At 42.9% G+C, this 26,228-nt stretch overlaps 2 protein-coding genes across 2 annotated transcripts; both read right to left on the reverse strand.

Moving 5' to 3' along the window:
* Nucleotides 1-261: 261 nt before the first annotated feature.
* LOC121183825 (C2 calcium-dependent domain-containing protein 4C) lies at nt 262-4,342 on the reverse strand. Its single transcript, XM_041041094.1, has 2 exons — nt 4,238-4,342; nt 262-3,238 (listed from the first exon to the last, which is right to left on the reverse strand). Exon 2 carries the CDS (start codon nt 3,180-3,182, stop codon nt 1,923-1,925), a length of 1,260 nt encoding a protein of 419 aa, XP_040897028.1. The 5' UTR covers nt 3,183-3,238; nt 4,238-4,342; the 3' UTR covers nt 262-1,922.
* A 7,123-nt stretch (nt 4,343-11,465) lies between these two features.
* cdc34a (cell division cycle 34 homolog (S. cerevisiae) a) lies at nt 11,466-25,375 on the reverse strand. The gene is made up of 5 exons (XM_041041051.1): nt 24,932-25,375; nt 16,705-16,791; nt 16,324-16,421; nt 14,635-14,769; nt 11,466-14,488 (listed from the first exon to the last, which is right to left on the reverse strand). The coding sequence occupies exons 1-5, from the start codon at nt 25,112-25,114 to the stop codon at nt 14,266-14,268; spliced, it is 726 nt and encodes a 241-aa protein (XP_040896985.1). The 5' UTR covers nt 25,115-25,375; the 3' UTR covers nt 11,466-14,265.
* Nucleotides 25,376-26,228: the final 853 nt, after the last annotated feature.

The following is a 26,228-nucleotide window of genomic DNA, read 5'->3' on the forward strand; positions in this document are numbered from 1 at the left end:
ATTTAATTTTGTTACATGGTAAAAAGAGTGACTTTTAATAACCTTGCTCCTCGTCCCACTGTCGTCAGGATTAACCAAGAGGCAGTTAAAGCACTTTGTCACAACCACAGTTTGTATTAAAATGATGCTGTAAAATAAAACATCTGAAAGAAGAATTTGAGCTGGACATTTTTGGATATCTTTTAGGAACTGAGGGAGCAAGTGATCCTGAGGGACTTCAGTGAAGCAAAGTGGAAAGAAATTTAAAAAAATAAATTAATTAAATGTCCCTAAAATCTTTCATGTGGCTGTGTGACCGACTGCAAAATTGAAATCCTCTATGCTCCCGTATTCTTGGTTCTGAGAATCTCTGCAACAACCCTGGGGTGATGCCAGCCGGTCTGAATGCAGAGTGAAGATGTTGGCGCACCTATTTGGCGAGAGCCTGTTGCCTAGTTGCACAAGATTTAATCAAACTGCCCACACTGGATGAGGCATGCTTGACAGGCTGCATCTGGAAAGTCCACACAGACCCTTCATAAGGCTGAAGGGATTTCATCAACCAAAGAAATATATATGCGTAAAATATGTGAAGGAACTTTCTCACATACCCTGCAAACATTTTTTTGTCCTTCCTCCACATTTATTAACTATAAATTGAACTGGGTTTCATGCAGTTAAAGACATAGCTGCTGGCTATTGCAGACATTAAAGTCCATATACCCCACAAAAAAAAAAAAAATCACATCTTATTAGATAATTTCTGTCTCTAATTGAGTTCTTCTCTGTTTTATGTAAAGAAATGTGCAAGTGGCGAAAGAATATTTTAAAGGTGCCCCATGGAGTTTTTGGCCCCTAGTAGTGCTGTGGAGCAAAGTTTTTTTTTAACTCCCATTTTGTTCATATCCTGGTGCTGGTTTCCTTCTGTTCTGCTGAATGACGGATGGACGCATGTAAGTAGACACCAATGTAAACATTACAGGATTTAAAATACTTCTTAAAAATTACGTCATAGAGAAGCAAATGATATTTTCTCACATATTTGTGAGACCTCAAGGATCCACACAGTGTGATTTGGTGATGATATAATTCTTGTTTGCTTACGAGAAAACTCCACAGAGCACCTTTAATTTAAGACAAAACTTTTTTGCAGCGCTTGTATGACATTTGACTTTACTTTATAAGTACAATAACAGAATCAGATTATGGCAATCAGAGGCTTTAGTCTTACTTGCATTATTAGTCGCATTATAATTGTATTTTTGATGTGTATGTAAATGTGACTATCGTGACTGCTCTGTTTGTCCTCGCCCTCCCCTGTAGGAGGTGGGCCATGGCAACTGGGATCAAAGGGTCATTTGCACATCAGGATGTAGTGCCACTTCAAAGCTCGCGATGATTCACAAAGGCATGTTTGTGCTAAACACACGGTGCGTGGCTAATGTAGAATCCCATCCTGTGCTTCTGTGGATTTATGTCACATTACAATAATAAAACCATGCCACATGTGACAAACACAGTGCAGGCAAGGGCCCCGTGACAGGCTGACGCACAGGTGTCGTCCAACCTTTGAACCACACCCGGCAGATGAAGTTGGCTGGGAGACTTGTCCAGAAAAAAAAGAAAAACCTTTCATCTTTCAAATTCATCTGTTGCTGTCAAGCCGAGCTTGGTTTAATGAGCATTCATTACTGGGAGAAGGAACCAGGCAGACCTCAACCACCATAAATCCTTCATCTGGCCACCTACATCAAGAGACTCATTTTCTTGGGACTGGTGGTGGCTGACTGGTGGTCATTTTTCCTGTCCCTTTATTGTCTTTATTTTCACTGATGTAATCTATCGGAATAAAAAGATTGTATAGAATCAAGTGCAAACATCTAATTTAAGTTTCAATCAGTATCCTTGGTTTTTGCCTCCTTTAACCTCCGTGTCCTGTGGCTTTAAAGCCCTGTGAGCAGCTTCGTTAACGGCACCTCACGCTCTCCCAGCAGAGTGTCTCTCTTGAGGCTGGTGCCTTTGTTCACCACCTTGAACTTCACCGACAGGTTCTTCACCTGAACTGAGCTTATTGAGTCAAAGAAGAAGTCCTCATTGAAGACTGGGTTGCGGCTGTTCTTGATGATGTTGCTCCTTTGCTTCTGCAGCTTGCCTGGGTTCAGATAGATGGACACGCAGCAGTTGATGCTCTTGATGTCAAAGTGCTTGTCATAAAGACTCTCTGCCGCCAGGACGCGGATCAACAAGCGGGAGGTGCTGGAGTCGTAGTTGGCACTGATTCTCACCGTACCGCCTTTGTGCAGGTTGATGGTGTGCTCTCGATGGAGGCCATGGTCGGACGCTCCAGCACCGCTGTGGAAGGAGGGGACATGGAGCCGTCGCTGGATGTTGGGGCTTGGCTCGGCTGAGCTGCACTCGTCGGTGGAGAGGGAGCTGTGGCGAGCGAATGTCCGCTTGGCTTTCACGACTTTGGCCTGCGTCTCATGGGTGAAGATCTTGAGCAGAGATGCAGAGCGGGAGAGCAGAGGAGAGCTGAAGGGAGAGGACTCCGCTGAGGAGCAGGTGTCACTTTCTCCACCGCTGAAGTATCGATAAGGGTTCATGTGAGAGGTGTTGAAGTCAGCTGGATTCAGATGGTTTCCAGCTTCGCTGCTTTTCCCCGTGGTCTTCCTCTGGGTGTTAGGGGAGGTGATGGGACTGGTAAGTTCGCAGTGGAACAGCGACTCTTTTCGGCGAGTGTGGGGGCTTTCCTTTAAGGTTGCAAAGCCATAAGATGTCTGAGTCTTGGGAACATAAGGCAAGGACATAGCTGTCTGCGACTGGGGGTCTGCATTGGTATCTCCAGCCACAACATCATCAGCACTCTCTATCTGTATGATGTGGCGGTTTGCTGCTCTTAGCAAGTTCTTGGTGTCTCCTGCAATCTTGGCCACCAGACGTGGACTTCTCGGGCTACTGATTTTCTTACCACTGCCGATGGTTTGCTCTGACGTGGATGGTTGCAGCCCCTCTTTGGGCTTCAAGTTGGGAACCTCGGGCTCTGGGGGGCAGCTGACCAGCTTCGGCGGAATGAAAAAGTCTGGGATCTTGTCGGGGGTGAGGACGTTGCTGTAGGCTGGGGCTACGCCTTTCTTGTCTCCATTCTCTCCCTGTCGCAGCACACCGGTCTCCACCGACCCACGGATCTTATCCAGAACCCACATGGTCCCACCAGACAGTGGGATGTGTGGGTATGTGGACTAAGTGCAGTCAGGTGTATCTGCAATTAATAGCACACAGAGGGGGAGATGTAAATGACCAGAGGAGGGAACAGAGGGATAAAAATAACACTGAGGTGCTGTAGCTCCTATGAACACTATGATTAAACCCAATGTATTTAAAGGTGTAAGACTGAATTAACAAAAGATGCTACAGTTACAGAAAATTGAATCTGAGCTTAACTCATGGACCCATTGACTAAAGATGCTATGGAGTCAAAACTCTAAAGATATATATATAATGCAGCTTCAAAAATCTTTTCTTTGAAGAACTACATTTAATTTACTAGGCTCGTTACATTTTAGGAAAGAGGAACTAACAGGTCTCAACAGGCAGCGATGCCAAGTCGTTAAACTGACAAACGATACTAGACCAGAATTCAACATTTACAACAAATGACACGGAGCCATAATTGCTTTTAAGACTGCAGAGGGGCTTCACTGATTGGAAGTGTAAACATATAGTCAGTGTGGCAACAACAACAAAAGGGGCTTCTTCACTATTTTCTTTTGATTCTCGATATTTTAAAGGACTAAATTTAAAGTCGCGCTGTATTAACATGTACTTACATCCCTGAGAACTATTTATGAGCATTATATTCTTAAAGCTGAGAAAAATCAGGTTTAATTCTTGTTTTTAGTCTCACTAAACACATGAAGTAAAAAAAAAAGTCAGAAAAAAAAAATCATTTTACAGTTGATTTTTTTTTTTTTTTTTGTGAAACTACATAATGTTAATGTCCCTAAGGTTGTTCATCTGAAAACAGATTGTATCTCTGCTTCTTCGGAACAAGTGCCTCATGTAAGTTTTTATCAAAAACGTTGCAGAAAAATATTCTATAAAAGTTACAAACTAAAATTCAGCTCAGCCGGTGCGAAGAGGCTTCCTCCCTTTTGCGCACCAAAGTTCGTTTTCCAAAACCTCTCAAATGTAATGTCGCCTTGAAATCTGGGAAAACACACTGCTCCGATGTACAGACGTTCATAAACAATATACTCACATCACTGTGGAAAACGACGCACTTCTCTTTATCCGCTTACTCCGCCAGTAACAGGTGTTTTCTCCACGGATGAGCTCGTGCGCTCCTCGGCGCTGCCCTGCGCCCTCAGACGGTCTCAGCTCCGGAGCTCCAGCCGTGCGTTTTATAGACGGCGCACGGCTGCGGCTGACCAATAAGATCAAACTGTGCGTTTCCGTGTTTCCCAGCAGAACCAGCTAGAAACACACCGGTGACATATCAGAGGAAGAAGAATCTTACAGGTGGATTTATCCCGCACAGTCTGCTGCGCCATACTGAGCAAATCCAATGGTTTGGGTGGATATTTCTGCTGTTTTCAACACTGCAACAAGTGCTGTCTTGTCAAATACCTGGATGCAAGAATAAAGATATAACAGTTACTCTACTTTTCTCACTTTGGTTTCTTTTCTCCGGAATATTAACTTTCTTTTGCTACTCTTTTTGCTTTGCACCTTCTCACTTTATTTGTCGCTTCAAGCCATGTTCAGAGAAGCCAAACACACAACACACACACAACACAAAGCACCAAGTACCGTGTGTCAGTAAACCATTGCCCATTACATCTAATAAGACTGTACCTATTTGACCAGGAAAAGCGCATGCAGCTGAGCAGACAATGCAGTGTGGAGAACACGCACCTGTGTGCTTTGTGGTCTGAATCAATTTACAGCAGCTTTTTTTTAATCTCGCTTCGCTCTCTCTTCTCCTTCTCTCTCTCTCTCTCTCTCTCTCTCTCTCTCTCTCTCTCTCTCTCTCTCTCTCTCTCTTTTGTCTGCCTGTCTTTGGGTTTAAACCGACCCTGGAAACTTTGCTATGGCAACAAATACATTTGTCTGTCTAAAATAGGAAGGGCCCCACTGACTTCATTGATCTGCAGGACAAAAAGCACATTGTTTGTCCAGATTGCTTGGTTTTGAGTCAAGTGCCATGTAACCCGTGGACTGAGAGGGGTTCTGATTTATCAGAGATCAGTAACAGCCACTGCTTTGACAGGGAGGAATTAAGAAATGTACAGATTTCAGCAAGTGTGAGAGTCAATACCCGGTGATTGAGGAGACAGTGGCAACAACAGTTTTACAAACAGCGGATTAACAGATATTTAATGTGAACAGCCCCAGAATAGGTGTCATCTCTGCCAGCTCTGCCTCACTGAGATGGAAAATGAGATGAGCTTGATTGTTCTAGATGGAGTTGGCCTTCTTGTTACTGCTAATTGGGAGCTTGCCGAGGAAAACAAGCAGAGGTTTACAATAAATGAGCTGTTGGATTTAAACTCCATTTGAATTTCAGCCTCCTCTAAAGCCTATGAACACTAAGTATATTTTCACCTCATTAAATATTTCTAACTACAAGAGCAACACTCAAAGATAAAGTTAGAAAAAAAAAGATTAAGTGTTTATAGCCAGGCTAAAAAACATGCTCATGAGGGAAAGTCTTAGAATCACCACAATCAGTGTGAGCCATCCTCTGGAAACCATGAATGTCTGCACAAAATTTCACGGTGATCCATTAAATAGTTGATATATTTTATTTTGGAACAAAGTGGTGGACCAGCCAGTATCGCTGCATCTGGAGCCACGAGGCTACTGTGGCTAAAAATCCTTATAGGAATTTAACAAAAGCTCAGCTAACCTGCTTCATCAGGACTGTGGGTGTCATTTGATGAGAAGTGACAAACACCAGCCAGGCAAAACTATTAAACAGCTCCACAACTATCATTAGATTCATGTTAAAATGCTGCTAAATCCTGATTTATGCACAGAATTATGTGACATTCCAGCTGAGGCCCTCTCCACTTCAAACCAGTGCAAAAACACAAATACAGAAATCTCTAATGCGAGATAAACAACACTTTCCCAAATGTGTTCATGCAGAGTCCAGTACCAAAATACTCTCTCTATATATATATAATATTCTATAATAATATTCTTACCCAAGTAAGAACACTATTGAGAAAATATGCTGTCAGAGCCTTTAAGTCGTAGTAGCTGAGTCACAGAAAGATCAACGCTCTGAGACACGTAAAGCAGAGGTACCACTTGGGAGTTACAGTATATCTGTGCAACATTAGTGCTGACATTCAACAAAGGTGCATTAATATATAAAATTTACCAATTCACATGCAAGAGTATCCATGTCTGTTTACACATGAGTTTGTGCAACTACACACACATTAGAAATCTGGATCCACAGAGGAGGATGAACTTGCTGTATAACATTCTTCACCAGGTGGTAAAAGTGAACCCCCAACATAACAGTTGAACCTACAGCAAGAAGGACACACATGATGACAGCTGCAGCATGGTATGTCCACCATGTCAGCTATTCCACCATTCTCTGAGTGGAGATAATTACACATCTTGCCTTCAGAGCTCCTCCCAGAGGTCATTGTCTGATGTAATCAGCCCATGAAAAGAGTCACTTACCATATAGATTGCAGAGACACATTTGAACCTTCACCCACTGCTGCCTGTCATGTGAAGCAGCAGAGAGACACTCACTCAGCACCCTATACATGCTTGACCCGTGACTTGCTTGTCAAGTAAAACGTGTTTTGATGCTTCAGAGCTGGAAAAATATTTACTATGGGTGGAACAAACAATTATTTTCGTTGTCATTGTATTTTTTTTGATAAATTAATTTAATAGCCATTAAGTGACATAAAACCGTGGTGACTACTGACTCTCTGTATGAGACGTTCTTCATAATTTGTCTCCTTTCAATGTAAACTTATGTAAATATTTGGTGCACATCCTCTGCACCGGTGCTTTAAAATCCTATGTTATGTCCCTTCGCTCACCACCAAACTACATGGAAAAAAATTTACCAAAAAAGTAGAAACAAAAAACAAGCCAAAAAGAAACTGGAACCTGTGACTGTTTAGGCATCCTTTCTCAAAAACATTGTCTTAAATGATGAAATGACTTTCAAAACGACTGATCATTCGCCTGCCTGTTAACCGATGTTAATCAATTCAACACCACAGAATACAACAGAACTTCCAATAGAACATAAATGGGAAAACAAACAAAAAAGTTTATTAAAATGTAAACAGTATCTCCAGGGGAATGTTTGAATGTCATACCACTCTGCGAACAACTGCAGGTTCACACTGTTAACAGCTTCCTTTACAAAATAATGAGATCGATATATAGGCGTCTGAGAATCTTCGGCGTTGAGACGAGGACAGGCTACAGCCTGAGAAAAGGTTAATGCGTCTGTTCTGCTCTCATTAAGGGGTCCGGACCCTACATCTCTGTCTGGCCAGAAGTGTGTGAGCAACACTGGAGCTACAACAAACCCAGAAGTACAGAAGTGACCGTGAATAATGCAGATGTGATTCACCGTGGCTGTGTTCTCCTCCTGTCATATGGATGGACAGATGTACCTGCACGCAGGCTGATGGGGGGTGATTACAGGTGTATGAAAAAAAGGCAGCTGAAGGAGTCAGGAGTCAGGAGTCAGTGCAGAGAGTGTCTCACCACTGTGGTGCAACATCTTCCCTGCTGACATCCGATTGGCCTCCTAGAAAGACAGGAAGGAGGAGCTCGGGCTGCTACGCAGAAACGAGGCCGTCAGACTCTGCGGTGGCTGCACAAAAGCTCTGTGGGAGGTCTAGTCTCCAGGTTTGTTCCTTTTACAGTATATATGTATGTGTGTGCATGTGCGTGTGCGTGTTGACTCTTAGCACATGAGGTCACTCATTGTGGTCAAGCAAGGAAAAAAAAAGATAGAGGCCTAACACGTCACAGGGTCCATTTTTACCCCACTGCCTCTTATTGTTGCCATCCATCCTCCCCCCCCCCACACCCCGCCTCCACTGACCAACTCTCTATTCTCCTCCTCTCATCTCACATCTTTACCGCTCCGGTCTGTTACAGTTCACCCGGTTCGCTCATTCCTCGGGCCACAGCTTTCCACGGGTCACCGGCGTCTCTGACTCAGTCAGTCACTGGGAGCCTGGAGGAGATCGATGCCAAACCACCAGCTGGAGCGGGGGGGCGCAGTAGCACATGTGACTCACGGTCGCAGTGTGAAACCGCAGAGAGAGGGCCACGGGTTGTGACACCTGGCTCTGATCCAGCAGTCAGGTTTATAACCTGCAGTTTAAGCAGAGTGTTTTCCTTTCCAGACAAAAACACAGTGCGAAGTAGGAAAGAAACCACAGAGGGAGAGAAGCAATTCTGCAAATGCCAGGACCATTTGAGTGTCTTGCTTTTTCTGGTCTGCTGAACTGGCATTTGGATTGGACACACGCAGGGCAAAAGGTCAGACCTGTAGCCACAGGAAACAAATCTGATGGACTCTGTAGCAAAGATGGTATATATCTGTGGGAGGAGACTAATGGGATGACCTAGGAGCTTAAGGGAGTGTGGGTAAAAGGATGTAAGAAAAAAAAATCGACTGGAGCAAAGAGGGACTACACTCAGAGCTGGCCTGAAACACCGGCATACAGTATACTGATCTACATTTTTGTCAGGTGAAACTTTCTTTACTGTGTCTCACAGACTGATGATTTTCATTTTCCAGAACCACATCACAGCCAGCCATAGGTGAAAAAAATAAGAACATGGAGATAATAAACCAAATAAGTGATGCGCAGGAGGAGCATATAAGGACACACAGCGCATGAGTCACACTGACAGAGTCACAGAAGGTGATGAAAAAACTGAAAATGACCAGAAGATATTCTGGCACTTTCATATGAGAAGGTGAAACATACAGCCCATATTACTGTCTTATTTCTGTGTATGTGAGGGGGTTGCAGTGCCCCCTACTGGAGAGTAAACACCTGGATACACTGCAGGCTTCAGCTGGTGGTGTCGACTGCAGAATCACATCAAGTTTGAACTGAGAACACAAAAGAAGCAAGTGCAACAAAACATCAGCAACAAAATTAATCTAAAAAATACAAAATGAAACTCATGTTAGAGACTTTGTGGTCCTTCAGGTTGGTTCAAACTACAGACAAATACCTCCAATGTAACTAGAGACAAGCTGTTGCTGCCCCCTGGAGGCGTGTGATGCTCTCACAAAATAAATATCACCTCATCAGCTGCCGCTTATCTGGGTCCAGGCCCAGGTCGCAGGGGCAACTCCCACCCAGTCCACAATGCACCGAAGTCCTACGGCACCTCCCACAGGTGGTGAACCCATGGAAGGTGGTGTCATCCACAGTGGGGCTCAAACCCACGACCCTGAGAGATTGAGTCTCGTGCGTTACCAACTGAGCTAACCAGGCGGCTCACAAAATGAATTCTTACAAAAAAATGCATGTAGTTTGGTGTAAGTGTTCATATAAGGAGAGCATCAGGAAACCCTTTTGAGTCTCCACCATCCTGTGTATAAAGGGTGACTGCAGGGTACAGATCTCATCGCTCACGCTACTCACACAGTTTGAACACAGCACACCAGACTAGGACAGAAAACCAGTGCAGGCTTGTGGGAAAATGTGTTCAAAAGGACCTAAAAGCTGTCACAGAATGTGGGACTGTTAGTGCAAACAATGGCCCATGCCAAGTGGTAATGCACCAGTTGCTTTACATGAAATAAAGAATTTTATCTGTTTGAGCTGAAGAAAAAAAAACATATAAAGGCCTTCCCCTAAAAGCAGTTAATATGAGCTCATTTGTCTCCATTAAGAAAAACTTATTGCACTCTGGTGAACAAACAGTCTTACCTCAGTTTTCTTGTAAGGATCGTGTGCATCCCCTAAAGCATCTGTAAGGAAAGATACAGTGACAGGAACCTTTATTACTTTCTTAAAAATGGCTGTGTTGTCCAATAAGCAGGATCTACTGACAGAATAAAACCATCTTCCTGTCTGTACGTGCAACAAAACATCCCTTTCTGTCTCCAGTGAAGCTGCGCAGACACAGGAAATGTCTCATTCAGACAGCAGCTTTGAAGCTTTCAGTTCAACAGCAAGTTTTAATGTTTGTTGGATTATAGTCTGTTTCCTTGCACGTGACTTGTTTCTGATTAGTTTCTCCAAAAAAAAAAAAAAAAAAGAAAAAAGAAAAAAGAAAAAAAGGAGGCAGCAGAAAACTTCACAGGCAAGAAGGGAACTGAAACTGAAGACAGGCAAATATGAGGCAGTTACATCAGGAAAGGTGTAAGAAATGTGTGAAATTCTTCTCAGCATGAAGCACAAGAGGATCAAGTGTTTCATACGCTCCCTCACCAGTATGATTTGTCATGTACTGGTATGCAGTCAATTGCAGTTTTCTTTTTTCTTTTAACTAATTATTTTTTGCTTTTCACAATACCAGAGTGCTGTAACTATGCTTTGTTCTAGACTGTTTTAAGCTGACTAGAGCTGCTTTCAGGCAAATGTTACTTGTACTATTGGACTCGTCATTTATTTATAGTTTGGTCTGTTAAAATGAAATCATTAAAAATGCCCATAACAAGTTCCCAGAGTCCAAGGTGATATTTTTCATCTGTCTCGCCTAAAACTCAAATATATTTGATTTACAATGATAAGAAACATTGAAGAAACTCAAGTAACGGATTAAAAATTTCAGCACCAGTTGGAAGGCTTTTAAATTTTCATATTTTAGCCCCTTTCCTGGCAATCTGATTTGCATAGCACACCTGCACGTACAGTAATGCATTACACCACACACTATTTTTGATCTTTTCCTCTACATGTCAGAAAGGAAAAGGCACAGGAAAAAATGGTGACTTGAATTTATTTCATGCAAAGCAGGGTGAAATTAACAGCAGCCCGCACAAAAACACACAGAAATGTCTTACCGTGCAGTTTCTTCCAAGACTTTAGATTAGCAACAGTCAAGGAGGGAGAACGAAGCAAAAAAAAAAAAAAAGAAACCATGGCCATTTTAGAGGCGGCATTTCTTAAATTCCCACTTTCAACAGACAAAACATGGAAAGTATCAGGAAATCCTTTAAAGTCTCCACCACCCTCTGAGTTTAGCAGGGTGACTGCTGGGTACACATCTCATCATGCACTTTCCTCACACTTTAACTCCTCTAAAATGGTTTCTAAAAACCATCAAGTGAAAGTGAAAAGGAAGGACACGAGTCTTACCTCTCAGAGGTAGCCCTGAGTTTCACTCACATTTCAGTCACTCAAGCCTTTTCAGTGTCTATGAGAGAACAGAGAGAAGGGAGAAACCAGTGAGACCTTTAAATCTCTCAAACACAGCCAATTAAAGCCCACCCTTCAATAAAAAATCAGCCAATATCTAATAAAGATCTTTATTTCAGATTTTAAATAGATTTACAAACCATAAGAAAAAAGAAAATATAAACAAGAAAAAAAACATCAAGTGATCGTCAAAATATCCACATGTGCATATCAAGGGATTGTAAACAGTCCTTTGAAGCCAAAAAGTGAGACTCCCCGGGGTCAGGATCACTCAGCTGGGGAAGGATGGTTGTTTGTTGTTTTTTTTTTTTCCTGAGGTTCTTGTTGTTTTCTGTAATTAACTGCTGGGTTTTTTTTTCCCCTCAGTGATGCTGCCACCAATCAGAGCTCAGAGAACTGGGGAGGTGGAGGGGGGCAGGATGATAAAACAGTGGTTTGACAAAAAAAAAAAGAAAAAAAAAGAAATCCCATTCACCCTAAAACATCAAAACTGAGGGGGGAGAATCATTCATAGGCTGTGTAGCAGACATCAGTCAATTATTGAGTATTGATAACTATTTTCTGAGCATTCAGGGCTGAGAAAGGCTGGAAAGAATTACTGTAAGGTGTGCTGTGTCAATTTGGTTCTGTTCAACTTTTCTGTTGTTTGATTATAGTGTAATCGGTCGGTACATTTATTCGCTCTTGCATGAACAATCCTGGGTTTTTAAACAATCAGGTCAATATTCTTAGCACTTAATACATATAAGACAGAAAACATTGCAGCTCACACCACAATTTGGAAATTTAAAAAAAAGTTACATCAAAAACAGTTAAAGAAGCCCAAAATTAACGGACAACCCTCAGCCCATTCACAATGCCACAGATAAAATTGAGAACCTTTGTCCCTGGACACGATTCCAACCCTTATAGCAGATCTAAAACCACAAACACGTCATTAACAGCATGCTAGTGAAGAACCACATTCTCCTGTTCATGCTCAAAGATCAACCCTATCCTCTTGCCTTCCCATTTCTGCGCTTCTTCTCCATACCTTCTCGGCACATCTTATAAAACGATCGGTGAATATTCACACGCACACACACACACACGCGCGCGCGCACACACACACACAACGGAAACATGTTTACAGCAATGTTGAGAATTTCATTGGAAATACTGCTGGATGGTGGTAATGTGTCTTCGAGTGTGCAACAGAGCACTCCTGGCAGCTACAAAGAGGGTTTCTGACAGAACAGACTGAAAACAAAACCCCCATCAGGCCATTTCATTCTTCTGAATCACTCACACTGCCACATGATCTCCTCGCAGGTAACAAGGGTCATTTATTCACATGAGTCAAGATGGATGTGGCCCAGCTGAAAATTTCAGAGCAGGAGGGGAAAGAACACTGCCTGTACACATAGCCACCACAAGGAGGGGGTGTGCTCTGTGAAGGCAAATTAGTACAATCTCACTGTTGCTTCTTCTGCTGTGGAGACTTGTGCTACTCTGGTTTAGATCAACAAACCACTGACAAACATAAAAGCAGATACAGCTACACTTGTCCATCTCTAACCAAGCACACCGTCAGTCCAAAGTCCTAACAGGTGCATAGCTGGCTTGTAAAACTCCAGCTGGAGTTAAGGTCAGACTGTTGAAAGGCTCAGCTTCACTGCCACTTTTAAAGCACTGCATAATAAGTGAGTTCAAGCACTGACTGCATAGGTTTTTTTTTAAATACAGTACATTGGATTTCATGAGCAGCAGCAGGCTCAGCTAGCTGTTTGTTAATGCATCCAGGGCACTAGTAGCACGTGCTTGTGTAATGAAGGCTGCGTGGCAGTCAGTAAAGGACGTCTGTGGGATCCTGATCTACATTCCACTCTTTAGTTCAGCTGTTGGATCTTACCTTTCTCACTCACATCTGACAGGTGCTGCTATAGATAACTTGTTCCCTCAGGAGGAGGGCGCTGTGTGCACAGTTATCCCCACCTGAGACCTTGTGAGCCTGAATATCTCCCTTCTGCCACCTTTGTTTGCCTGGTTGCTAGGGGGTTTTTGCTTTGACTGGTCTGTCCCACAAGTCATTCAGATCTGTGGTATCAAGGAGTGAGGGAAGGCACAAGGGAGTGTGAACAGCTTCCCTGTTCAGAGCAGCACAAGCCCTGGGGCCCTAAAATGTCAGAGGTGAAGCATGGCAGGGCTTCGAACAGCCTGGTAACTGGAGGTCACATACATGGCTCAGGGGCGGACGTGACTCAGCCTTTCAAAACACACACACACACACACTGTATAATTTTTCTAAATTAGCTTCCTTTGCAAATGCTCTCTGCTTGTTTTACTCTGATCTGACCTGTGACATTACATTCCTCCCTGCTGCTGATGATAATGTCAAGAAAAGGTGTGACCATTCCTTGGCTTAATTAAAGAACAAAACAAGTTGGCTTTGTTCCTCTCAAAGCCAGAGGAAGAAATCGGTCTTGGAGCTAAAAACACTTTGTGGGAATCTAAACCAGTTACCAGTTCAGACAAGCAGAAGCAGATGAGGAAGTACTGTTATTACTGTTACTGTATGTTTTCCTGCTGTGTATGTAACGTGTGTAACCTCTACTCAGACAAAAAAAAAAGAAAGAATAAAAGAAAACATGTAAGAAACCAACAAAAACAACTCTGTAGCTTTCTTTTCTTCAATGCATCAGGGTTTAGTGTGCATACTGTGACTGCACACGTGACAGAAGGTGGACAGGGGGGTCTGCGCTAAGTGAGGACGATGGAGGGGGTTCAGGGGAAGAAGAAGGGGGACAGGGAATTAAAGTTCAGTCCATGACAGAAGAGGGATGTGTGTATGCTAGGGGTGTGGGGGACAGGGATGGGGCAGGGACGGGGGGAGGGGTGATTTCACAGGGAGACGAGGTCAGGAGTCCTCGGTGCCCGAGTCGTCCTCATCATAGCAACAGTCCTCGTTGTCGTCCTCGTCGTCGTCCTCCAGCTCCTCGTCGTCGTAGTAGTCATCATATAAGAGGTTGGAGCCGTCATCCGTGGGCGGGACTTGGGTGCGGACGCAGTATTCGTCCAACGTGACAGGAACCTTGACACCGTCCCGCTCTGCGTCAGCTTTGGTAGCCACCACCTGCTTCCTGTGAAAAGGAAAGATAGGACAGAAAAAAGAAAAGAACAGTCAGACGAGGCCACAGAGAGCTTCACTGCTGGTACTCTCTGTACCTGCTACACTGAAAAACTCTCTGAAGTGTGAAGAGAAGAGTGCTGCTTGTCCTCTTGGTACCTGATGATCTCGATGTATTCTCTGTCCTTGCCCTTGCTGTCCCTCCACTTGCGGTACATAACTGATGCGTCCACGTTGGCTGGGGAGAAGGTGTTGGGCTCGTTCAGCAGAGAGATCACGCTGAGCAGGATGGTCCTGAGCGGAGACGTCAGCAGACGAGGGAAAGTGAAGAGAGAGAGATTAAAATACAAGAGAGCAGTACAGGGGGAGGAAAGGCAGAAACAGAGGAAGAGGGGGGTGGGAGGCAAAGATGGAGGTAAGATGAGATAGCAGACGTTGAGAATGCAGGACAAGGACGTGCACAGAGATGGAAAGAAAGGACATACGGATAAAGCAAGACAGAGAGGGGGAGGGTAAGATATGAATGTTACAGTCAGACAAGAAAAATATCCATTTGTCTTTGCTGTCATCTGTTGATTTTTAGAGATATTAACAGACAATACATTCATTATTTATGCTTGGGTAAATCGCCTAGTTTTAACCATATGAGGGCAGTAAAAAGCTTGGGTGTTACAGTACACCTTGTCCCTAAAACTGTTTTCATATATGTGATCTCCCACCAGCTCACTCATTTTCCCTTTCCCTGGTGCCAAAATGTGGGACTGGTTTTGTTTCTGTTGTTGTTTTGATCATCAGCTCGGGGGCAACAAAGGACCCATTATTGTGTTGTACACCTCTATTCAACTGCAAGAGTCTGTGTATGAACATAATGCATAAGAGGAAAAGCTAAGGAGAGAGAGAGAAAGAGAGAGAATGGAGAAGCTGCAGGGGTTGAATGAAGGTGTCAAGTAAATATCTGAAATAAAGGGTTATCAATTACACACCACGCTTGGCTGGTTCAGGCATTTACACTGCAGCAAGTTGGTAGGCAGTTGAGGGAAGATCTCGAATAACTGCCTTTATGTTACATCCATGAACAGGAGGCCAAAACTTGCAGACTTTTAGCTTATTAGCACTGTTGCTCCTAGATCCTTTTGTGTGCGACTGACAAAACAATCAGTCCAAAATGATTGTAGAAGTAGTTTTATCAACCATGATCTAGAAGTTTGTCTCTCTTCAAAGGCTTTAATTTTAAATGGTGAACTCTGGACTGAATCAGCTACTGTGCACAGCCACAGCAGCTGGTGCTATCAGCTACATTAGCACACACACTTATATATTTGACAAAACCCAAAAGTAAACTATGGAAACTTCAAGTCTTTGCAAGTCTTTGACTGTCATAACACAACATGAGGATTCCAGGCAAAACATGGCTGCCTGGAAGGCAGGAAAAATGCATCAATCAAAATCCTGCAAGGAATGTAGGAAATAAGTCTAAAGCCTCATGGTAAGGTATGAAAAAGGCTTGGAAGTCCAGACTATATTAAAAGGGCTATATTTACAGCAGAGTTCTTTCTATATTGATGCAAGTCTACTCAAATTAAAGCTGAGACTTGGTACTTTAATGTATTTCAATGTATTTCAAATTGAATGTGTGAACAAAAATGTGTAATTGTCCACATAGTTACGGTCTAGACCATATGTCTAGTAATGCTTACTTCTGTCAATTTGTTAGAAATGACAGATAATTCAAATAATTATATTTAAGGAGGCAGCTGTAAGACACTGGACAAAGTAACTTTGATGGTTTTGCACACTGCTCTTTAACAAAACAACCTAGAATGGGGTAAAGAGTGTTATGTTGTGTACCTGACGTTCTGTGTGGGGTTCCACCTCTCTGACGGCAGCTCACCGCTCTGTGGGTCGTCCACTGGTGGGTGCAGGATAGAGATACACACATCCCCATTCTAAGGACGCAAGAGAACCAACACCGTCATGTTGAGGTAATATTTTAATTATTACTACTTAGATCCAAGATTAAAATATTAGGTTTGGTCAATCTTTATTAAAAAAATTATAATAATTAAACCTTGACCTTGAATCACATGACAAGGATCTACTGTTTCTCCTATTTTCAGTCTTATATTCATATATATCCTACTTATATAAGCAGTAGCTCACGGGTCTGTTAACAAAGGCCATGAGAAGCTATTGCAAGTTACAATCAGCATTTACACCAGTCAGGGTTACCTCGTAAATGTTGGGGTGCCACATTTTGGTGAGGAAGCGGAAAGCAGGTGGAGAGTACGGGTAGTCGACGGGGAACTTGATCCGAGCCTGAAAGTGACAGAAGACACATTATAGAAATGTGAGAGGCAGACGGTTTATCAACACTTCTCCCTTGCCAACAGACAAGTCATGACAACTTCCCTCTGAACTGTTCACCGTTTCAGAGAACCGTTTTCACCGATTAGGCCCACAGAGACTTACTGGCTCAAAATATACTTGGAAACTAAAGGGTGATTCCTTTAATCATAGCTAGGCTGCTGCATTTAATATTAGTGCACTAGTGGTTTTGTTTGCTTCAAGAAAACCTGCAGTGTGCATTAGATCCACACACACATTTGCTAAAAATTATCCTGCTGGTCTCCCAGGGTTAACCGAATTCAAGTCTGTACAATGCTGCAAAAGCAGAACACACATTCTGAGGGCTTTTCTTCACAGAGACCTATGTTTTACAGCTCTGGTGTCAACAAGCAGAAGCTAGATGAACATCACAATCAAGATGATCAGTTTCAATGGTGACTGAAAAAAGAAAACTATAAATAGTAGCTGTAGAGTCATGGCAAACCCTACTGAGGTGGCCGAGCATGGAGGGGCTAATGACAGTGTAATGTAATATGATGTAGAAAGAAAGAGGGAGGGGAGGCTCGCAGTGCATTCAGCTGCCCAGTGTGTGGAGCTCAGAGAAACAGCAGTGGGAGGGTGGTGGGGGTGGATGGGAATGGGTGCTGGGGTTGCTGGTATAAAGACATTGTGTGGGGGTTTGTCCTCTCCAGCTGTCACTGCAAGCCAAGACAATCCACAGCTCACACCCGTGTTCTGCTATTATGCACCCTCAACACTGAAACCACACCCACACACTGTATTAATCCTACTATGCGTAGAGGACACCGGCTACACAGATTACACACACGCACGTCACTCACAGCATGAAACCTTCTGCTGCAACCCTCTCCACCAACCAAACATATACACACACACACACACTTGCTCACATTTGCTGATTTGGCATGGTCAGCTGGTCCTCGCCACAGTGAACCTTCGAGCGGTGGTAGGGTGGGGGTTTGTCGGCTACACTGGGGGTGGAGTGGTAGTGGTAGTTTGGAGAGGGGGGCATTTAAACCGGGCAGTATATAGCAGAAACATACGGTATATCAGTGCTCAGACCAAAGCGCCACAAGTGTGATCTGTTAATATTCTCTGAATCTGTTACTGTCCACCCTGTCTGTCAGAGCTGTATTTCACAGGCTGTGTTGTTTTTAAATTGTGTGTCAGTATGTCCTGACCTACAGTGCAAGATCAACATTTGTTGTACTGGATGTCCCTCCTGGTCCTGATTTGCAACCAACAGAATAAAACTGTTCTCACCATGTAAAATCAGACCAGAGAGGAAACACTGACACAGCCCTGAGAGAATGCGGCTTGTAGAAAAAAAAAGTCCCAGGGTCCGACTGACCCTGCCAAAAAAGCTGGCGGCCCTTCAGAGTGCAGGGTTCAAGCCAACATTGTACACATTACAGGCTGGCAACAGTGCAACACACAGCAGCCAGCCAGGGGGGGGGTAGGAGAGGGGTGGGGGTGGGGAGGAGGAGGGCCAGGCTGCAACTGTGAGAGCATGGTTTGTCTTCCCAAACAATATAAACATCAAGATCATATCTGTCCACTGGCTGAGAGAAAACTCTCACTCCTTCTCATGTCCAACTGACAGTCAAGTTGTCTGCTCTGATTTACAATGCAATGCCCATGTTTATTTTTTTTTGTTGTTGACCCCAATAAGACGAGCTGACAGCCACATCATCTACTAGTGTGGGTGATTTAATAAGCCACAGTAGCTCCTATCAGAAGCCATTCAGCATTACTCTGAGAAACCATTTGGTCCAATTCAAAAGGGGATGGAAATGGTGCAAAAAACAAACAAAAAAAAAAAGAACTAGAGGAGATTTGGAATGGCACAAACTTACGCCAACACTGCCAACGGGCAAAGTGGTTTATGTTTGCTTGTCCTCCAGGTATGCTTTTCCAACAAAAGAAGTGTGTTAATGAAAAGCTGAAAGTTTTAGATCTTAGTTCACATGAATTAAGAAAAAAAGTTAAGGGCAAAAAAAAAAAATCCTCAAACACCACCAAAATCTAATTCACTCTTGCATTGGCAAAGAGTTGTCTGTTCACCCACTTTCATCCAAAACCGTCTGAGCTATCTTGGAAACAAAAAGACCATCAGACATGGAAGAAAACCTACACTCAGTCCAACAGTGGAAAGTAAACAAGAGCCACCCATCTCTTTGGTGACACACACAGAAATGGTGCCATTATTGCCAAACTTTCGTTAATTTCTGACAAAAATAGCTTCACTCATCGTGATCCTGCAAGTCTGAATCCAGGCTGCAAGTAAAGCAGGGAGGTGGGGATATGCATTAAGCACGAGCATTGATCCCTGTAAGAAGGTAAGAGCATAATTTCACAATGCAGCTTACCAGGAGGCTTTAGATCCGCTTTCCTAGCAACACAATATCACAAACTGTATGCAAACACTAGCAGTGCATTCAGTTACCATTTAGGGCTCCAAAATACAACTGACAAAGTGAGTAGGCTAATGAAGAAGGGAAAGATGCTTGTGGATTCAGCAGCACCAACTACAGATCGATTTAAAACCACTGGAAATAGGTGCAGAACAATTTGTCCATAAGCTTTGTCCAGGCAATGGGTGTGTTATAAACCTTAATGGAGAGCATACAACACTAATAATGTAGTGTAAAACTTCACTGAACCAAAAGATAGATCGGAGTGCTGTAACTCTTGGCCTGCCCGCCCAGCAAGCTGGGACCAAACCCTTGGTGGATGGAGGGAGGAGAGGATAGATGGATGGTTTTAGAGAAGAGTGACAGAGCTGGCCTAAACACAGACAGGCTGCTTGGTTGGCTCATTTGATCTGCAGCAGTGAGCAGCTTGTCTCCTGTCTCATCAGCACCCAGCAGACAGAAGCAAAGAAACACAAGGAGGAGGAAGTGGAGGAAGGGGATGATGCAGCATGGTCTTAGGAGGCCAGAGATCATCCTCTCTACATGAGTGCCTGTCCTTATTATCCACTCACTTTTTAGTATATTCTGTAGAACACTCGCTTTCTCTTTACTCTGCCTCCACAACCCTTTTGGATCAAGCAGTAATGGGTACAGGAAACGAGGTATTGCTTCACATGCAGCAGCTCAACCAACCAAGATGTCTGCTCATCACAAAGTGCTGGCCTCAGTACATCCGTTCCAACATGCCACTGCTGGCTTGCCAGTCATGCCTCATAATTGGACTGAGGACATAATTAACAGCAACCATGGTCAAAAGGTGATTCACTCTGAACAGTTTCCTGCCATGCACGTGAAAAAAAAGAGACCCATGAAGAGCTTGTTACAGAAAATATAGAATACAAGATCTCTTTCTACAAAACTCATTCTTGGATTGTGACCTAAAAAACCCTGCCTTGAAAATATAATGGGAATGAGAGCGAACGCGCCCACCCTCTGGAAAATGACAGCAAGGCGAAGTAAACCAGGTCAATGCGAAGACCCTGAACAGAAAAAATCATTCTGTTCTCCCTGTGCAACTCTTTACCTTCTCCACCGACCTTATCCTCACACACACACACACACACCCTCCACCCACCTCACACTGAATGACGAGGAATAAGGTCGTAGCGTAGAGCAAATTCCGTAGCGCATGCACACACACAGGTCCCAGAGATTATCATGTTCATACCCAACAGCCCCCAGACTCATTAACTCAACTCAGGAGGAGGATGTAGAGGAGAGGAAAAGGATCAAAAGCTGGTGTTATAAACTGATTACAAGGTGACTGCAACACATGAAACATTTAAAGCAACCAGCACATATTTGTAGCCATGTTCCAAAGGTGTGTTTACCACACTGGTGGCCCATACAGGAAGAGAAAGAGAACACATGGCCGGGGCCTCAGGGGACAGTTATAACTGTCTTTTGGGGCCTCTCACTCACCTCTGCTCGCAGCAGGCTCTCCTTTCAAAGGGGCACCACTGCAAGGAAGAGCTCTGCCTGTTCTTGATCTGGCTGTTTCTGTATTCCCTCTTTTTTCTACCCTACTCTCATTTCTCTGTGACACAGCCAGAGGGGGAAACATGACTCCAACAGCTCAGCCAGGCCCGGCCCAGCCAAGCCCTCTACAGCCCGGCTGGGTCCTCTTGCCTGTACCCCTCCCCTCCACTGAAACTGCAAAGGCTTACACAGAGCCTGTGCAAATTATGTAGCATGCAGCCGAGGAGGAAGGAAAGTAGGCAGAAACACAGAGTCAGCTGCTCAACACAACTCTGGTCTGTCAGAGGCTAAAAAAGAGAGGGAGGCCCAGGCCAAAACTGAAGGGCAACACCCTCCCTTTTTCATCGCTGCTATGAAGAATGGTCTGTTAGTCGAGTAAACCACTCGACTGAGATATGAACGGTTTTATTTCACAGCATGAGCTGCAGAGAGCCCATTTAGATCATAATTACGTGCGACAAAAATTATAATTAAAGCTACCAGGTGCTGACAAAGCAGCACTTCAAACACGGTCACCCATCAAGTTTCACAGGTACCTCCACAGTTCTGCGGTTCAGCCCTGTGTCACCACACGCAGAGCACAGTTTCTGCTGTATGTCAACATGAGAAACTTCTATGTGATACACAAGCAGATGACCTCATAGTCTACGGATACAGATCGTCCTTCTCTGCCGCTGTGGTTTATGACACAAAACGGAGCAGGAAGAGGCCAAATCTGAATGGCAGTCTTTGCGTTCAAAGAAAAAGCAATGTCACAGTTCATGGACCAGAATAAGACTTTATGCTCGTAATTATTCTTTTATTAAGCAAATAAGCTAATCAAAATGGAGAGCACAGAACCACGGTGGAATTGATGGGTTTTGTGTTTATTTTAATAAACCATACAGATGGTAATAGCAATATAACATATTTATAGAAACCTTTTTTTTTTTTAAATTGAATACAGAGAAACTGAGCCTTCAACAATAACCAAAAACTGAATTATCTAATTAGTTCCAGCTAAAGTAAAAATTTTAGGGTTCTTTGTCTGTGTGTAGCTGTTGTTTTTGCCTTGTATAGATACTACACAAATACTTGACACGGTAAAGAGCTCAACTAAATCATGAAAGTATGTTCCTGTACTTTATGCCATGTAAGGCAAAACCTACTGGTCGAGCCTGTTGTTGCACTAAACTGCCTGGGCCCCTTAGAAAGTACAGTGATTACTTTTGACTTGTTGTGGAGTGACTCTATTTGAACTGGGGATCATACCAACTGCTCTGGATTACATAATTATGATTAAAAAAGAAGCGCTGTAATTCATTACTATTCTTCCACTTGGATAATTTAATGCAGATACTGGATCAAACTGTGAGCACTCAAAAATTGTGAGATTTCAGATTCCTAAGGAGAGTCACTGGGGATCCAAATCACAAACAACTAGCTCAAGAGCAAACTAAGATAATGACAATCCAAAAAATAAACAAACAATCACTGTAGCATGGGGATATGCTTAGTAGCATTTTTCAACATGAAATCTTGAATACAGGCAAACAAGCTGTTGTGGAGTGATGTTAACAGGAGTGTAAATGTGTTATTCAATAATATCTCATACCTTGAAATGTTCCTGGTGTCAAGAAAATGTACAGGGAAGACAGAGATGTTCAAGAGAGAGAAAAAAGTGCGGAGAATTTACTAGAAAATACAATGAGCAGGACAGAAACCGAAGTGCACCGTTTTTATGTTTTATGTTTACCGCTGTCTCCATTTCAAGGTATTGTATTAAAGGCTCAGATTAACATTGTATTAGACTGAATAAAGTCTTCAATGTCACTGTATCGTCTGGACATTCAAACTGAATGTGTACCTTAACAATACACACAGTGAATCTCTGTCCTAACCCCCTTCCTGACTTTCTCACCCTCTCTGCTTCATACATGACCCAAGACCATAGCTGGCTATCACACACACAGAGATTACTTCACATGACAAAGCAGAGAGCATAGTTTAGAAATGTCTCAGAACCAACAAATGAGGGTCATAATTGAGGCTTACTGTGAGACCTTGAGGTCAATGGTCAATATATTACAGTAAGGTAGTGTTGACCCATGTATCGTGGATATAGGACAGTTATCTAATGCAGGCTGAATGATCTTTCAGTAAGTCTCAGTCTACAGTGTGCCTGCAGTCATGACATATTTATCATGGTGTGACTCTTTGAGAGCAACACCCATGTGAAATGAATACCTGACTCAGCCAGGTTTCATGTGACGTCATTACCTGCCCTGTTTCTAATGAACAGGCTGCTGCTGCAAGTCATAACTGCTTGTTTGTTTAGGTAACCTGGTTGTAACAGTGTGTGTGTGTGTTTTTTTTCCTTCTTTTTCTTTTTTGTTAGAATATGGCGAACTGGTTGGATGGAAACCCAGCCCAGAACAATGAGTCACAACCATGCGGTGGTTTTCACATCCAGGCTGTGCATTCCTGGCCCGACAAAGGAATCCTGTACACAGCACCCACACAGATACACTGAACCCCGTCTACTGCAGCCTGGCCAGGGCCCTCTGCCTGTGCTCACGGGGCTTGAAAAGGACCAGAGGTGAAATGAAGAGGCTTCCCAAGAACTGGAATCACAAAGCACTATATAGCTTAAGTGATATAATATGCTGGATAGTCTGAACACAATGGGAGCCATTACTGATACTTTACAGTTAGGTGTTATATGAAAACAACTGTGGCTAATGTGAGACTTAGCATTATGAGTCCATTACAGAAAGCCCTTGTAAAGCGACTATGTACAATTTGAGTATGTTGTTATTTTTGTTGGCTACTCTGGCTACTAATTTAAATCTTCTTTCATGCCCATGACCAATATTAACCTTGTCTTTTTCTCATAAAGACTGGACTATTATACCACCTTAATAAAAGCTCATTATCTTTTGTTTGATGTACAATAAAATAACTATCTAGGGCAAGTTTGAAGCAGAACTACGGGGTCTTTTTTTTTTTTTTTTAGTTTGCCAGACAAAGTAATAAATCAAAGTGGATTACCGGATGAATACCCACATTAGTATAGGACTTCAAATTTGGGTGAACAACAATCCCCTCAGTGTTTTGCAACATCTGAAGCTGATTTTCACTCGCTCATTTAGGTTTGAGACAAATCACCACTGGGCTCTCTGATGTACCAACACATGTCAGGGTATTCTATATTTACAATGTAGGTGTATAGCTTACAATTGGACTTAAAGTGAGTCAGGTTCTGTAGCTCCAACCAAAACCAGTATAAACAACCAGCAGTTCACAGGTCAAGGGTCAGAGTCAAGGGTGCCATGAAAATAAATGATCTGATATTCCTGTCACTCTAAAAAGACATTACAATTAAACATTGAGTGCTAGCGATGATAAAAAATGTAGCTAAGACAATGCAGTAGTTAATGACTAAGGGGAAGCTGTGTAAACTGCAAGCCCTCTTTGCTTATGGCACAAATACTCACAAAGGGGAACAAGATATCTGTGAAACCAACACATCTCAAGGGAGGAAGTACGCCAGAAAATAAATTCAATGGCTTCTGAGTTACCCTAAGTTATCACTGCGTTGAGTTCCTTAGAACACACAAACAAAGAGCCTGTTCATCCTAGGGCTGCTGATTTGTAATGATAAAAACAGAAAGGAAGTGATTAAATTGCTTAGATGATGAGCTTGCCTAATCAGAGTACCGTTAAAGCTTGAGGCGGCCGTGCTAACAACCTTTTGTTTCATGTTAACACAAAAGTGACTGTCAGACGTGATCATGCGCTGACTGTCACTGCAGGGGACCCCAGCTAACTTATATTTTAAATAAAAACAAGCCATAGACAAAAAGAAACTTTCAGTGTCTACAAGGTTCCGCCACTAAAATCTAATTATCCTGACTGAGTGGAGTTGATTTAAAGTTGAACAAAGAAGGAGAGACTGTTTTATCACAGTAAACAGGGAACGACTGCCAATTAGCCAAGTTAACGTTATTAACGGTTACCTGCCGTTGATGAAGACGATTACTTGAAGGCTAAGGTTAACCGCTGAGTTGCCCTCCATGGGTAATTTACCTAAATGTAGGCTAAATCAACCAGCTAAAGAACAATAGATCGACTGCTAGCTAACATTAGCTACTCACCTTAAAATAACCACCCTCGTAGTGTGTGTTTGGGGGTCCAAATATCGCTACTTCCCAGTTGTACATGTCCGACTCGTCCACCAAAGTTATTTTGAACCCCTCGACCGGTTCATCCTGGAGACTTTTCATCTCCAGCATTAGTGCTTTTTGGGAACTGGCTACATGATGTCCATGCTGAGCCATATTCCACAACGATTTGTATAAATATATCACCAACACCACCACAGCTGTGACTGCGAAGAAGGACAAAGCTAGCTCGGTACAAACAACAGCTTTCCGTAGGACAACGAACCCCTGTCGCGCAACAACGCGTTAACGTTGGTTTCCGCTTGTATGGTTCCGAAACAGGATCTAAAAATCGCGACTGTGCTTTATTTGGTCAGAGCTGGTGCGCCTTCCTCTGTTGTTGTGAACAATCCCGTGGAGCCCCAGTTATTAACAACCATCCGAGCTCTACTGTTATCAAGTCAGACACTGACACATCAACTCGGTTTCCGGTTACAGCTTTCGAAATGTTGCCCCTACTTATCCGTTTGAACGTGTAGTTTCGTTCTGTAGTTAAAAAAAATCACAACTCCACAGTGAGTTTATTTATTTTTGTTGTTATATACACAACAGTATTAGTGAAGTATGTTTTTCTTTTTGTTAGTTCTGTTTCGAATGAACTGGTGCGTCACTTTCCTTTGGGTTTTCAGCTAGCTCTAAATGCCATTTTAGCTTGAGATATAAATCAGCTATCACCTGTTTTCAAAATATATGATACACCTAAATGTTTACTTTTGAATTGCATATTTTTTAATAATATACAGTTAACGGGTTGAGTGGAGGTTTTATTTTGAAAGTATGCACAGGAAGCTTTATTTTGATCACTTTTAGCTTGGCGGTGATGCTAACGAAAGCTAGCCTGTCTCCTTTTTCGGGTGTTTTGCTATCAGAAGAAAAGGGAAATCGCCTGAGCGACCTTTGCTTTCAAACTAACTAGTTGTACATGAAACAACAAAACCAAAACCAGGGACTCTGTCCGTTGAACTTTGCTCAACTCAGCTGCTTGCTGTCAATCAGTAAGGAGATCTCGATTACTTCTGCTGTCAGGCAAGGCTTTCTGGGAGTTGAAGTTCAAAGTAATACATCTATAGTCGCTGTATTAGTTAAATGTAAATGTGCCAATAACATTATCTATGTGTATGCATGCATGCATGCATAAATAAATAAATAGAATATATAACAACACATTTTCTCCAGACACACATCATTCTGATACCAATTTGTATCCTTAGTTATATACACAGAAAAGATA

The sequence above is a fragment of the Toxotes jaculatrix genome, chromosome 6, assembly GCF_017976425.1.
Source record: "Toxotes jaculatrix isolate fToxJac2 chromosome 6, fToxJac2.pri, whole genome shotgun sequence".
NCBI classification, from domain to species: Eukaryota; Metazoa; Chordata; class Actinopteri; family Toxotidae; genus Toxotes; species Toxotes jaculatrix.

What these genes read in the sequence shown, in the direction of transcription:
- LOC121183825 (XM_041041094.1), bottom strand. Translation starts at nt 3,182, where the DNA reads ATGTGGGTTCTGGATAAGATCCGTGGGTCGGTGGAGACCGGTGTGCTG.
- cdc34a (XM_041041051.1), bottom strand. Translation starts at nt 25,114, where the DNA reads ATGGCTCAGCATGGACATCATGTAGCCAGTTCCCAAAAAGCACTAATG. An exon ending in ACGAGGGTGGTTATTTTAAG is followed by an intron (nt 16,792 to 24,931) that starts GTGAGTAGCTAA and finishes TGTCACTTTCAG; the next exon opens with GCTCGGATCAAGTTCCCCGT. An exon ending in GAATACATCGAGATCATCAG is followed by an intron (nt 14,489 to 14,634) that starts GTACCAAGAGGA and finishes TCCTTTTCACAG; the next exon opens with GAAGCAGGTGGTGGCTACCA.